General features: G+C 41.4%; 2 protein-coding genes across 2 annotated transcripts; both read right to left on the bottom strand.

The window, feature by feature from the left end:
• Positions 1-22: 22 nt before the first annotated feature.
• LOC139333024 (uncharacterized) lies at positions 23-8,678 on the bottom strand. The gene is made up of 10 exons (XM_070965263.1): positions 8,581-8,678; positions 6,849-7,467; positions 6,718-6,754; positions 5,824-5,903; positions 5,428-5,508; positions 5,206-5,265; positions 4,944-5,048; positions 2,628-4,512; positions 1,560-1,730; positions 23-1,406 (listed from the first exon to the last, which is right to left on the bottom strand). The coding sequence occupies exons 2-10, from the start codon at positions 7,410-7,412 to the stop codon at positions 1,111-1,113; spliced, it is 3,279 nt and encodes a 1,092-aa protein (XP_070821364.1). The 5' UTR covers positions 7,413-7,467; positions 8,581-8,678; the 3' UTR covers positions 23-1,110.
• A 1,752-nt stretch (positions 8,679-10,430) lies between these two features.
• Positions 10,431-11,876, bottom strand: LOC139332790 (zinc-binding protein A33-like). The gene has a single exon (XM_070964894.1). It carries the CDS (start codon positions 11,874-11,876, stop codon positions 10,431-10,433), a length of 1,446 nt encoding a protein of 481 aa, XP_070820995.1.
• Between the last annotated feature and the right edge of the window lie 3,155 nt (positions 11,877-15,031).

A 15,031-nucleotide genomic window follows, 5' to 3' on the forward strand; every position in this document is an offset into this window, starting at 1 on the left:
CATTTCAGAAGAAAATATTGTACTGTTTTGTCCATTATCATTTATTTAAGAGCTACAGATTAAGATTGTACAGAGATATTTCTACAAAGTTTTAGAAAATATTACACTGAGGAATACTACTTATCCAACATTAAATTTGCTATGATCTATAATTTAAACTAAACATAAACAGTAGTTGGTATCAATTCACTTTGGTGGGTTACAATGCAAGAAAAAAAGGCTGCATACATGTTATTAGTAATCCTAAACTCAAAATACTGAATATGGCTGTATAACAAAGACAGGGGCAATTCTGCTGCCTGTGTTGCTTCTACTTTTGAACGTGTGACTTTGCTGCTACTGCTGCTTCAATACTTCTTCCACCACTGCCTTTACGCTTGTCATTCATACATGCAAGCACTGATGCCTGACAGGGTGCAAAAATCACTGTTTTATGAGTCGAATCAAGGTAACCTATCTTTTTGGTCACAAATGAATAACTAGAATGTTATTCCTGGCACTTTATTGGTGGTAAGTTGTTGCACAAAAACAAACGAAACATGGTACATAAATGTAGCAAACAGAGAAACATAATAAAGTATGCCAGAAATCTTTGTCATGAGTTAGCTCACAGCTCCAAAAACAATTAGCCATCAGCTAAATTTCCAAAAACGTCATTGGTCTCTATGCATGAACCGTCTGTCCAAACGAACTTAACGATGGGACGGTGAAAGATACACTCTACGAAACAACAGTGATGACTGAGAACTGCAAACCATAAACCACAAAAATAACAGTGATCACCTCTCAGTCTGTTCTTGGCCATATCAATGGTTGGAAACATGATGCTGCAAAAGAAATGGAGACGGAGGGTGAACGAATGAAAGGCAAAGAGGACCGGAGGGAACAGCTGCACAAAACAGTTTTTGCATTCAACAAAACTTTACATCTATAACTGCAGGGAAAGTTCAGGATTCTCTGCTGTGGTTCAGGAGCACCTTGGTTGCTGAATGGTTACTGCGCATGCCACAGGATCACAGCGCAGCGCCGCCAGTTTGATTCCAGCCAGCAACCTTTGTTACATGTCAGGCCTACTTCTCTCTCCCCACGTGTCTGTTGGCCTCTTCACTCTCAATTTGTCCAATAAGGAGGAAAATTCTGTACTTCTGCTTGTCCAGACCAGTTGCTGTTTGTGGACGTAGCTTGAGATGTTCCGCTTTGTCTTTTTAGGGCAGTGATTCGGTTTCTCACGTAGTCTTTTACCCCTTTCCATGAACGGGTCTTCAGTGCTTCTGGCTCAGCCTCAAGACACTGAATGCAGTCGTGTTTCTGAGGGACCTTGTGTCCTTGAATTAAACGCATCATGTGTCTTTCAACAGCAAGAACCTCTGCTTCCTCCCATTTATGTTTACCTTTATTTTGGGCGCCTGTGGGGTGAAAGGGAAAAGAGTGAACTTGTGCCACCACATAAGAAAAAACTGTGGATTACTACAAGATTCCATGAAAAAAAACAAATCTCTTTCATAACACAATGAAAAAAAGAAATGGACAGAATGACTGTTAATGATCACCAGTATTACCTTTTTTGCCTGAGTTGACGATGCTAGATGCTGCAGCTACAGTCCTGTTGGCGCCTGTTGTTGCTCCATGAGCTTGTTCATGATAAGACTCTGCTGGTCCGTAGTGTGCACCAGGATGCTCACTGTGATCCCATGACGCAGCTTGTGGTCCACTTGCAGGCTGTAATCTCTCTGTATTGAAGAGAAGAGCAGCAAGTCTTCTTTTACATATACACACATTTATACACACACTTACACGACTGCAGAAAAGACGCAGAGATAAGTGACCTCAGACAGATTTTGGGTTCAGCATCTTACTCAAGAGCCATCTGGTGGTAAGATCACAATGTCACAAAGTCTATGGTGGATATTCTCAGGGCAGTGGGACAAACACCATGTAACCTTCCGAAATGGATCAAGGTCCTCAAGTTTGGACATCAGGAAATCAGCAAAATACACACAACTCTTTATCATAGGTAACGTTCTGAAACCAGGTCATGATACACACATTTTGCACTGTTCATTCACAGGTGAAAGGTTACAGTGCGGCCGCTCAAATACTGAGGCTACGTTTACACGGAAACAATCTGAACAGAACACGCAAAAGTGGCGTTCTCACTTTTTATTCTGTGTTTAGATGAGTGTGTTTTTTGGGGAAATCTGCATGCATACAGTGACGCAAAAGTGTGTGGACTCAGAGAATCTAAGGGACGGGCTCTGGAAGATCGGAGCACACTTTTGCGTTTTTACCCTTTAGACAGGAACGCGACGGTGGAGTGTTAAGATTTCCACACTGGAGCGGGGTTTCCCTTTTTTGCGTTTTAAGTCCCAAAAATGCCGTCGCCATCTAAACGAAAGGCACATCCGATAAAATATTTTGTCATTTTCACCCACGAGCGTTGTCCTGTAAACGGGGCCTGAGTTACAATCATGTTCTTTTGTGACTAATGTGAAGTTAACACAAGCCTCTTCACATTATACTTAACCACAGATTTACCCTCTTTCTAAATCCTGCATCCTAAACCATGTAAAACGTCACTCTGGCATTTCTACTTGTGGATCATGTTAAAAAAATTGAAAAAATCTTACCATCAGGGTCCATTTCGACGTCATCCAGCTGCATGCCACTGTCCTGTCGCAAAGTTCGGACTTGATTATTGGGGCCTAAAATTTGGTCCGCCTCATCGTCATCCAGGTTTATGAGCTGCAGCATTGTTGCGTAATGCTTCCTGATCTTTGGCGATTTCAGCGCTTCTGGGTCTTTAGCTCCACATTCTTTGACATATTTCTGGATGCACTCTGAACCATTGTAGGCAGACAGAGCGTGCGGTCGGCCAAACAGAAAGTGATTCTCGCTGGGGACGCCACATGTCTCACGAACTTTTACAAAAAGCTCCATAGCAGACTCAAACGATGGCTTTAGCAAAACAGGGACCATCCTCCCACACTTCCCTCGTATGTCAACTCTAGTGAAGAACCTACACATGGTTTTTTCCAAATTTGACACGGATATGTCCATGCCAGCATCCAAGCTCGACTTCTTCCGAGACATAAAAGCTGTTAGTTGCACTGTTGACACCTCCGTGGCTCTTCTCCTGTTGAAAATTATTGTTCGGGCGAGTACGACCTTGGCCAGAGCAGCATAGTTTTCTGCAGAGGGACTCTCTCGGAGTTTCTTCTCAGCAAGAAGATGAACATTCTCCATGTGGAAGTTCAGGCGCTTTACATCTTGAGCAAACGGCACCTTCTTCTCTGTGTTTAATTTTGTTTCTCGAAGCGTTGTTAAAGCACCTGCAGAAATGAGCTTGTTCCATTTTTTCTGGTACACCGACAGGAAGTTTCGTGCAGACTCTGCCAAACTTGCATCACCACGCTTCACTGCGTTACCCTCAACAATGCTACACGTCTTCTGTAGGTGATAGCCAAGCTTGATGGCAAGGGAAGGAATGCTGTACTTTTTTTTTTCTGGATCGTAGCCTGCCAGGACGTTCACCGCAGACACGACGTGTGGGAAGCTCGAAGGGCCGAAGAAGTCCTCCAGTGTCTTCAGAGGGGTTATTTTTTGAGCTTCGAGCAAAAGCCTTGCTATCTGACGAAGGTTCTGTCTTATGTAATCATGCTTCTTCACGTCAGATCCATGCTGATTAAACAAGAGCTCACCAAACTGCAAGATAACCTTGTCATCCATGACAGCTTGTGTCACATCATCGTACGTCATCTGGGACAGAATGCTCTTAAATCCATCAGTTATGCCAAGGTCCTCCGACGTCTCAAGCACACACCGTAACGCGATGCGCTTTCTTCCGATCTGCAATTCATTCTCATTCCTCGCTTTCTCTGGACACAACCTCATGTGTCTGTGCAAAGCTTTCTTCACAAAAAGGCCCCGACAGTAAAGACAATGAAGGAAGTCTTTGGCTTGTCTAGTGTGCATTGGTCGTTTTCGGACAGCAAGTTGGCCTTTTCCCGTTTTCAAGACAGTCTTATTATGAGCAAAGTTTCCTTCATTTGTCAGTCTGTTCCATATCTTTTGTCTTTCTCTGGAATTTTTGGGGTACTGAAATGCAGCTGCGACCTCTGTTTTGTCACTGTGAACCCTCTCAAGATGTCGTGCCATTTTGGACACCGGCTTAGAGCAAAACAGACAATAATTCCTCTTGTCATAAACGCGGTGAGCCTTAGAGTTTGAACAGGGCAACACGACGGTTTTAGAAGACTTCTTCTGATTAGCTGCAGATGTCTGCTTAGCAGGACGGACATTTTTGACCTTAAACAAAGAACTTCCCGATTTAGCCCTCTTTTTCCTTGGTGGAGAGGGCCTTTCATATGTGGGGGTCGAGGGACTGCTGTGACTGGATTTGTCTGAAGAGGCCCCGTCATGGTCAGATAGGAAATCAGAGAAGTCACTATCACTGTTAGGAAAGTAATCAGGATCACTGTCATCCTCTGACCCAGCTGAGGAATTTTCTTTTTTCTAAACAAAAAAAAAGAAAACAAAGGAGAAATCAATTAAATATTTCAAAACAAAGGCACATATATCGAAATGCTAACACTCCACAGCTAATTTGAGAAAGAGATTTTTTAAAAAGTGTGTAACACGTCTTCATTTGACTGAATTATTATTGATTGAATGACTTCTGTAAGCAACTATAAATGAATATGTTCTAACACCATGCAAGTGCTCTAAAGCTATGAGAGTGGACAGCACGTTCAAAAGGTCAAGTGTATATCATTAACGCTGAGACTGTCACTATTCACAAATTGACTGTGGGCTCAGCCCTAACATATCAGATAGAGATGTGAAGCTGTTCTGAAATGATGCACTGCTTGATACTAACATCATCTTCACACTGAAACATGTACTTCTTAGGATTAAACAAGTAAGTACACAAAACGTGTAACTACCACTGATTCAGCTGCTGACATCTGGTCCTCTGGTGTATCGCAGTTCTCCCATTCTTCATTACAAGATACAGGTGATGAACAATCCACTGAAAGATGCGACTGTGACTGGAAAAAAAGACAGACAGCGAAAAGAAGACAAAAAACTCAAACATAGCATATAGTAGCAATAGCATGTACAAATTAACAGAGCAGTCATTTATGAATTTTAGGCATAAATTGTTGTAATTCATTGCAAATGAAACTGCAGCATCTCAAAGGTTACCTCAACAGCTGTATGTGAAGACTGCCCATCACTGCTGTCATCTGGAGGTACTGATTCCAGCTTAATGAGGGGACAAAGCGATGTTAACATGGATTAGATGTGTAGAATTGTAATAATCTTCACAACAGAGAATTAAGACATTAATTTAAAGTAGAGCTGGGTAGTAACTATCTAAAGAAATAATATTAACCTTCTTCTCTAAAAAAAATTGAAGACACTTACAAGTTTATCCAACTCTGCCAGCTGTTTAAGCAGTTGTGACCGCTGATGTAAAAGTACTGAACGCCATCTCTCACTGCTGGCCTGAAAGCAGATTAAAAAAAAAAAAAAGGTGCAATCTAAAGGCAATGATCTCGCATGAAACTCCACAGGCCTGTAAGTCTACTGGAAACGTCCACATGATCGCAGGTAATGGACATCATTCATTTGGTAGATGCTATTGTTCAACCATCAACCTCTGCAGGAACAACAAGCTCTGTGATATCAAACATGGAATAAAAATTCAACACCTTTATTTGTGAAGATGTGTTAAAAAATGAATGAATAAATAAATAAACAAAAAAGCCATCAAATAAAAATTTCATCTGTAATAAGTTTTGGTGCTCTTAATTCCCTCACCGACGGACTGGTGTTCCCTTCCTGAGACGGCTCTTTATCAGGTTGAGCAGTTGCATCAGGGACAGACTTGTTTACAGTTTCTGAGGAAAAGGGAGGAAAGTTAGACAATGTAAAGAAAGTTGGAGATGACATTCAACAGTACTGTAATCTGCACCACTGTTTGAACAAGTGACTCATCTGTAGTGTGTTAAAATGATTTTTCTTTTTTGAATGATTAGATTTCATTAGATTCAACTTTACTGTCATTGTCATAGTGCAGCACACAGACAACGAAATGCAGTTTGCCATCTAACCAGAAGTGCAAATAGTCATAATATCAAAAATATGAATACATACAAGTAGTGCAACTGGCATGAGGTATAAACAGTATGAAGTATGTGCACGTCATTTCTATAAAACTATAAAACATGCACAACGCAGTATGTAAACAAGTGACATGTGCAACATGTAGAAGTGGCAGAGCAGTAAAAAGTAAAAGTGAACAAACAGTCATGGCAGCAGTGGGACTCAAACCCATGCCCCCAAAGAGACTGGAGCCTTAATCCAGCGCCTTAGACCACTTGGCCACGCTACGTCTTTGACGGGTTCTTTGTCACCTATCCCAAAATCTTCTGACTGTTGAATACACACTCAGAAACAAGCTTGTTAGCTACAGTGGCTTAAACTAACACAGTCCAGCACACCAGCTTTTAGTGCTTAGTTGTTGTTGTTTAAACTCTTTTTGAGAGATGTGCTGATTCAGCTTTATGGTTGTTTTGGAGGATATAGTTTGTGGTGCTGTTGATTGGTATCAATCAAACTCAACATGTTTAACCACAGTGAAGATGTTTTTCTTCCTCCAATACACCACTAACATGCCAGCGTACCGCAAAAGGTATTTCAAGTACAGCTTACCCCTGCAGTGTGATGAAGGTATCCACTGACGCTGCTCCTGAGAAGTGAATGAGGCACGGCCATGAGTGTACTCAGAAATACCAGCAAACTCTATCATTCGCTCAATCAAAAGTAGTTTGAGATATACTTACGCGCTGTCCACACGATGGCAGGCTAAGTGGCAGATCTTGAAGTCCATGTGGTAAACTGTGATTGGTTAATGGAGGTTGAAATGATGCTTTGTATGGGTCATGGGGTGTGAGAAGTGGTAGATGTTGGGGCCTGCAGGGCTGGGGAGCTTGGTCTGCTTGGGGTAGAGGTGGTGGAGGTACATTTTTTCCTTGATTTGCAGTTAGCAGCATTGATGAAGTGTGAGGGCTTTGCTGAGCAAAGGACATGCTGTGAGAGGAAGTTGGGACAGCAGTGTTGGCAAACAGCGGGGTGGATGACGGATTGCTGCTCATGTGAGAGGCTTTGTACAGGGCAGGATGATGAGTGGATGATAAGGCGCTGATGTCACTCATACAGCTCTGATTGGACGCCTGCAGGTGGTCGTAGGAGGCTCTTTGGTCAGAGGGCAAGCCCAGGCTGAGACTCCGAGAGCTGGGCTGTGAGTTGAAGAGGGGACCTTGAGCTGTAGTTGCAGACCAGCCATTCTGGCCAAGCCACGACTGACAGGGTATGCTGCTCTTATTTGCTGCCAGGTTGTCCATCATTCTCCATAACCATCAGGGTTTTGCTTGGAGTCTCTTGTTGTCTGGGAGCGGGTGCCTGCAGAGCAAAACAACACAGACAACTGATGATCAGGATCAAAGTCCTACATTTTCACTTTGCTATCATTTACGACACAAGTTGTAACCATCAAACATTTGGTATTTTTGATTGAAAAATGACTAAAGCAATTAAGAGATCATCAGAATAGTTGCTGATTATCAACCAATTGTTTCAGCTCTGGCACTTCTTATTAGAAGCACACATACAGAAGAAAACGTTTTTTGATTAGTGGCCTTTAAGAAAGGTTGAAAAAGAAGAAAAGAAGCCATTGATTCTTTTTTAATAGCTACTTTTTAATAGATGTGTCATGCACCAACCTCACCATAGCAAATTCCTCGTATGTGTAAAATCATAGTTGGCAATAAAGCTTTTCTGATTCTGAAAGAGCCACCAAAAGTAAACTGATTTCAGTAATTAATTATTAAAGTGTCTGTTCATCCATATGACTAAATACACATTTCCTCACTTGGCTCTAGTAGTACCAAGCCATGCAGATATTTGTTCTAGCTTTTAACGCAACCACCTCTACAACACCATTTGAATGGATTTTAGTGAAATTTAATACATCATGCACAAGAAAGTCACACTTGGAAAACAAAATCACGGGGAAAATCTGTCTCTCGAAACAACGACACATTCACTCTTTAATCTAGTGTCATGGGGGGACAACTTTCCACCGAAGGAAAAGCCCAATTGAAAACTGCTGGCATCTGCTTCCAGTCAACTAAGATTAACGTTAGCTAGATGATTATGTTTAGCAGCACATAAAGCCATACATTTGCAGCACCATTTCTGAATGAAAACGAACTCACCTATTTGCCCCAAATCACTGTACATTTACACTTGAAGTATAGAATAAGCAGCCACAGCTAAATCGTTGCAGTTACGTGCACCACATTGACAAAATGTAGCTAACGGTAAGCTAGCAGTGTGGCGTCCCATTTCTTTAGGTCTCGAGATAACTACACTCATTAGCTGTTAGCTGTTAGCATGATTGGCTTTCAAATTCATTGAGTTTATTCTTTACTCCAAACTGGCCAGGCTTAAAATACTTAACTGCAGAAAATACATACAATTTTCCCGAAGAATGTTTGAGTACGAATACTATACCTGTGGACACCACCGGAAGTCGCAACGGTTTGTTTACTAGTATATGGTACGAGCACATAGACCCTGGTCCCACGGTTCTTTCCCATGGATGCTAACATAGGACTTCCGCTTGGTTTTTCACAATAAGAGCAGAATATCTACAACTGAACCAGAAAGTAGAATAAAGTGAATGAAAAACAAGCAAAAACAGTTAAGTTAGTGGGGGACGAAAAATTCAGATCCACATTCAGAAACAATTCCACAAAATAAAAGAGCCTTTTAGATAAATATTACTAGATACAGATTACTGATGCATTAACATGTAAGACATAAAATAATCCTTTATTAATCAGTGTTCCAGCAGCAAACGGGACAGTATAATAGTAAGAACCATCAGTAAGAAAAAAGCAAGCTATAAAACAGTAAACAAAAAAGAATACAATACAATAAGTAAAAAATTAATTCTGTATGTAACGTTCAAGTGATTGGACAGCAGCAGGAAGGGCCTGCAGTACCTCTTCTTCACACACTGTGGATGAAGCAGCCTGTCGCTGGAGGAGATGCCCATGTGCTCTCAGTGTCCTGCATGTGGTGGGACATGTTCTCTAGCAGGGGCGATAGCTTAGCCATCGTCTTCCTTTCTCCCACCTCCTCCACCAGGTCGAGGGGGCATCCCAGGACAGAGCTGGCCTCCTTAACCAGTCTGTTAAGTCTCTTGCTGTCAGCAGTCGAGATGCTGCTGCCTAAAACAGTCAAAAAAGGAAAAATCCTTTCTTTTCTTTTTTTTTCTCAGAAGATCACTCTAAGCATCCTGCTTTTGTTTCATTAAACACTATTTATTTTTGTATTATTTGGTGAGAGATGCACCCTTTTAGCTTTATACAGTTTTATTCTTTGGCTCTTGAACTTCTACTTTAGCTTTACATCAGTGCTGCTGACAGAGCAGCATTCAAAGTGATCTACACAGACACTGAGGTCAGAGTAGTTGAATTGTCCATCAATATGACCATTAACTTTTCAATTCAAATGTATGCCACTTCAGATGTAAAATAGAAAAACAAAAGACAAGCAGATCCAAAGTGCTGCTTTGGGTGTAAAGTGTGATGATGAGTGTAGAGTTTAATAAACCTCAAATGTCACGATACAATCGAATAGCATCTTAGCCCTCAATTATTGGGATGAAATGCTATGTTGTGCTGTCACCAGCAGATGGTGTCAGAGATAAAGATTTGCTTTCCAGACAACAAAATAAAAGAGGTTTTTTTTTTCCTAGTCCTCCAGTCACTTACTTATACTTATATATTATACTTACTCGTAATTCATTTCAGACAGCAGAGTCAGTTTCTGACAATAAATGAACTCTGCTGATGTACAAAGGAAGAAATAATCAAGTTTTTAACTCATCAAAATATCAAGATAAGGGAAACTGATGATGAAGTCTGATGATAAAAGTGACAGAATCACACAGCTGGAAACAGATGTGGTGTAGGGGACACAGTTTGTTATATTGTGACCTGCTTAAACACAAGATGCTGTTAACCAGGCTAATCAGTTCTAATCCAAAAATTTAATTTGTGTCAGATGATTTAACATAGTAGTTTTAATTGTCCATCAAACGTGACCATTAACTTTTAATTCAAAACAATACAGTGTAGGCTAAATGTTTTCAGGTATGTGCATCAAAACACGTGGGATTATTTATTTCAGACCACAGAAATAGTGAACAAAAAACATTTCCATGACCCTCAACACCAAATCAGATCTGCCTTAGTTGTAAAAAAAAAAAAAGAAAAAGGAAAGACAAGCAGTTTAGAGTTTAATAAATACCAAACATCACGATACAAAAAGACTTCAAATCCAATTCCTGAACATCACAGCGAAACATCAGCTTGACAGATTTTGATAGCAGCAGTTTTAGCATCACCAGCGTTTTCAATATGAAAAATCGGGAAGAGTTTCTCAGTGAAAGTGTCTTTGTAAGTGTAGATGTGAGCCATGTCTTCAGGTTTGTAGAAGGACACCTTCCCTCTGTCATAGTCCAGCTGGACTCTGATCCTCTGGAGACTCTTCTTCACTGTGACAGTCTCACCAAGAACATCAGTGTATTCACCACTGTGATGAATTAAACACCAAATCGCTTGTTTTGGTACAGGATCCCACATTTTCGTCCTGTCAACTGACTCTTTAGCCAAACCCACAGTCCAGCCAGGATGGTCTCCCACCTCCACCTCCCAGCTGTGTTTCCCTGAGCTGAAGCCCTCAGAGCCCAGAACAGTGGCATAGTAAGTGTGTCTCGCTGGATTGTCAGGAAGCTGCTGCCATTTGTCTCTATTCATCACACTGGTCAGATCATCAGACAGATAGAGCCAGCGGCTTCCAGTGTTTGGGTCCAGAATGACAGGACTGAAGTGGACCTTGTCCTTCATCTTCTTCCAGACTGTGAAGGACAGGTTGCCCAGGTGTTTGGCCACATCTATCAGAGCTCCTGAGAGCAGCTGTGGATCTGACAGTGAGCACTGGACTCTGGCTCTGCTCTGAGTGGCTTTATAACTGCTGAGGAATGGCACGTTGTGTTTCTGCAGCTCTTCTTCAACAGCACAGATACTGTCTGACAGAGAGGAGATCTGCTGCTCCATCATCTTCATCTCTCTGCTCACAGTCCTCTTCCTCTGCTCCCTTTCCTCCCTCAGAGCTGCCAGTCTGGACTCCTCTTCCTCTTTCAGGAACTGGTGGAGCTTGTTGAACTCTGCTCTGATCTGCTTCTCTGTGGACAACAGCTGCTTCTTGGAGTGTTGAATCACTTCTTTGTATGTTTCCTCCACTTGTTTGTATTTGTCCCTCTTGTCCTGCAGAGACTCTAAGTCAGATTTCAGCTGCTCCTTCAGCTCACTGACTGCTTGTTCTACAGGAATCACCTTGTGACGCTGGTGCAGAGAAAACTCACAGACAGGACACACAGCTCGCTGCTCGTCCTCACAGAACAATTTAGGCTCTTCTTGATGTTTACTACACACCACCTCCACCTTCACCTCCACCTCCACCTCCACCTGTCCGTTTTCTGTCTCAGATGATTCAGATTTCTGTCTCTCAGTAAAGGCTTCAGCCAGTTTCTTCAGTGCAGTGTTCTCTTGTGGATCTTCCGTTGAGGATTTTCTTTTACAAATGGGACAGTTTTTGTTTTTAGCTCGTTCCCAGAATTGTTGCAGGCAGCTTGAACAGAAGCTGTGGTTGCACCTCAGAGACTCAGGATCTCTGAAAGTCTCTGAACACACATGGCAACTCAGGAAACTTTCCAGAAGAGCAGTTTTCTCAGCCATTTGATTTTTTTTCTGGCTCGTTTTGAAATGAAAGACTCACCAAGTTTTGCTTCCCTCCAGTCTGACTCTCAGTCTCCTAAATGGGCAGCGTTGGACAGATCGCCCACAGTGAGAGAGAATCTGCTCTCTCCACTTCTTTCATTAGTTAATCATTAATGGTAGTTAATCTCATCCTCTCATTTCATGACCGGCAGATATAACAGACACTTAACAAGCTGTCCTTCAGACCCTGGAAGACTTTCAAATTCATTCTGGATCCAAACATGTTTTAACACTCTGTGTGATGATCTGAAGTGTTAACAGAGACAGGAAGGTGAACAGTTTTATCTCTTTGTCACAGTGAACACTGGTGATGAAAAGGCCACTGATGTAAAACGCTTAAATGGAGCTTCTTTGTGACATTAAAATTAAGTGTGTGTCTGTTCGTTTTCATGTTAGCTAAATCCACGGTTTACATTTTTCTATATGCAAAGAGACTTTCAGAAACATTTGTTCACTTTTCCTGTTTATTGCTTATTACCGCTCTCATTATCTTTGGACTTTGTGGAGCAGTTTTGTTTAATTACCTGAACTTTGAACATGTACCTGCAGTAAATGTGTCATCGAGAATTTATTAACATAAAATGGCAATCAAACAAAGACTTATGGGAGGGTGAGGCTGGCAAATCCAAAGTGATAAATCCAAAAGCCAAATATAACCCACAGAAACAGGACTCAGTGTCTATAAATCCAAAAACAACAGCAGGATAAAATATCCCAAAACACTTGGAAAGACTGGTCAGGCTGCCTACTCTCAAGAAGGCTGGAACATGTGACACATGAGGTATGAAGACAAACTGGCAAAGATTGAGGGAAACACACAGACTTAAATATATTAGGAAGGAAGACTAACAAGGCACAGGTGGAAACAAATGATTGACAGGTGACACAAATCAAACCATCACCAGGGAGAGAAAACACAGGAAGTAAAGCAAAAGACGACACACAAGGAAAGCTTTCAACATAAAACAGGAAATATCAAAACTAACACTGAACCATGACACTACTTCCCTCGTCTCTCCTCTTCCTTCTCACCTGACATGCTGGTGAAGATGAGGCACTCATCTTTGAGTGGCCACCAGCAGCTAAAATAGTTTCTTTCGGCTTTCAGATAGCTAGTCTAGACAACATGTGAACATTAGCTTACCTTGTTATTGTCTATCAGTGGACACCCCACATGCACCTGGCATGCACCAAGCGGGGGAAAAACATCCAATGCGATGGGGCAGTGAGAGAATTTGACTTGCACTTGCAGAAGTGATTGGTTAAAAATGAAAACAACAACCAGGTTGTCCGCCCAAACACAGACAACTTCTTTGTCTCATCTTTACACGTCAGGGCATGATGAGCAGAGATTTCACTGGATGTCTTGTGAATGTCATCACCAGGTCTTAGGATGCTGTCAGGCCTCATTTCAGCTTGTCAGGGTTAAATAAGACAGCTGATAACTGAGGGATTCAGGCTTCACAGGAAGTTGTTGTCAAGTTAAAGATCCTGGAGGCCGGACTTGAATATTAGAGAAATGGCTGAAATCACTGCATCAGAGGATTCATTTCTTCTTCTCCTGTGTCCTCCTCTCCTTCATCTTTGTCCTCTTCTTCTCTTTCTTCATGAGTGGTGGAAAGTACCCAGAGGATGTACATTTACTCAAGTACTGGACTCAGACTTTACTTTGAGTATTTCCATTTCATGGTACTTTATTCTCTTTACTTGACTACCTTCATTTTTCAGATAAAATGAATTTGAAGATTAAGATGTTTCCACATAAAGTAGATAAGATGAGCTCTGCTGTCAAAAGCTGCAATATCAAAATGCTGCTTCCATGTTAATTCAGTGTTTAAATGTTATTTAGAATATTATAATACTCTACAAGAGGATTTTTTACATAATGAATACTTTTAATTTAGAGACTGGAGGAAATGTTCTGATAATATCACTGTACTTTTATTTAAATGAAAATATTTTTACCTATTGCTCCTTAAATAAATAATAAAAATTAAGTAACAGATTTAAATAATCTTCCATCCTGCTTCTTAATGTCCTTCCAGGTGAAAACAGAAGTGATCTGTCCTGATACTGATGCCTGTTATTACTCGATTTGTTTACCTTGCAGGTCAGAGAAGACGATGTTTCTCATTTCATATCTGAGAAATAAAGAGGGGTGACAAATTAAAGGAAAAACTAACATTAAATGTTGAAGTAGTTTGACATTCGGCCACTAGGAGGTTTGTCAGAGATTCTCCGAGTGTGTGAACTCCACAGGAGAGATGACCAAGATCCTTCCACAACATATTCCCTCGTCTGCTGTTTGGATGGTGGAGAGCGTCGTCTAACACAAACACCTCCCACAGCTGATCAGTTGGGTTAAGATCCTGTGACTGTGAAGGCCTTAATGTATGATTCACATTATTTTCATGTTCCTCGGACCATTCAGGGACCCTCATGGCCTGTGTGGAAGCATCGGCATATCTGTATTTTGGTTTTTTAGTTTTATTTGTCGTCTGTCTGGATACGACCTTAAAAAATCAGATTATTCACACTGAGTCAGTTTTTTAAAAAGTTGAAAGACTCTTGGACACAACGAGCAACATTAAAAACTTGTTACATGATAAAATAGCAACGAGCTGTAATTAATTTAGAAGATAAAAATAGATTAAACAATCAGATTGTTTCTGTTGAAATGTATTTTCAGCATCATCATCATGAAGCATGAACCAAAAAGGAGTCAGTGATATAGATTAAACACAGCAGCTGCAGGTCTGCTGGTTCTGGAACAGATGCTCCTGTAGCGCCTCCTGGAGGCCAGAAGTCTCCTCTGCAAGTGGAGCAGCTGTGGTGTCTTTTTGACATGGGTGGAGGTGCTGATGGTCCAGGAGAGGACCTCAGAGATCTGGACACCCAGTGACCGTCTCCACTGATGTTGATCTGATCTTATCACCACAGTGTCAAATGCAAACTGGACAGCAACTTTTACAAACCTTTGAAACAGATTGAGCTCAGTTAAAAGATCATTTCCAACTTGGAAGTGAAAGCTTTGGTGTGGGAGGCTGAAGGAGGTTCAGTTACTTCAAACAAGGTTAAAAGGGTCTAAACTGGTCTGTGTGCAGTCCTGACTG

Source organism: Chaetodon trifascialis, chromosome 6 (assembly GCF_039877785.1).
Source record: "Chaetodon trifascialis isolate fChaTrf1 chromosome 6, fChaTrf1.hap1, whole genome shotgun sequence".
NCBI classification, from domain to species: domain Eukaryota; kingdom Metazoa; phylum Chordata; class Actinopteri; order Chaetodontiformes; family Chaetodontidae; genus Chaetodon; species Chaetodon trifascialis.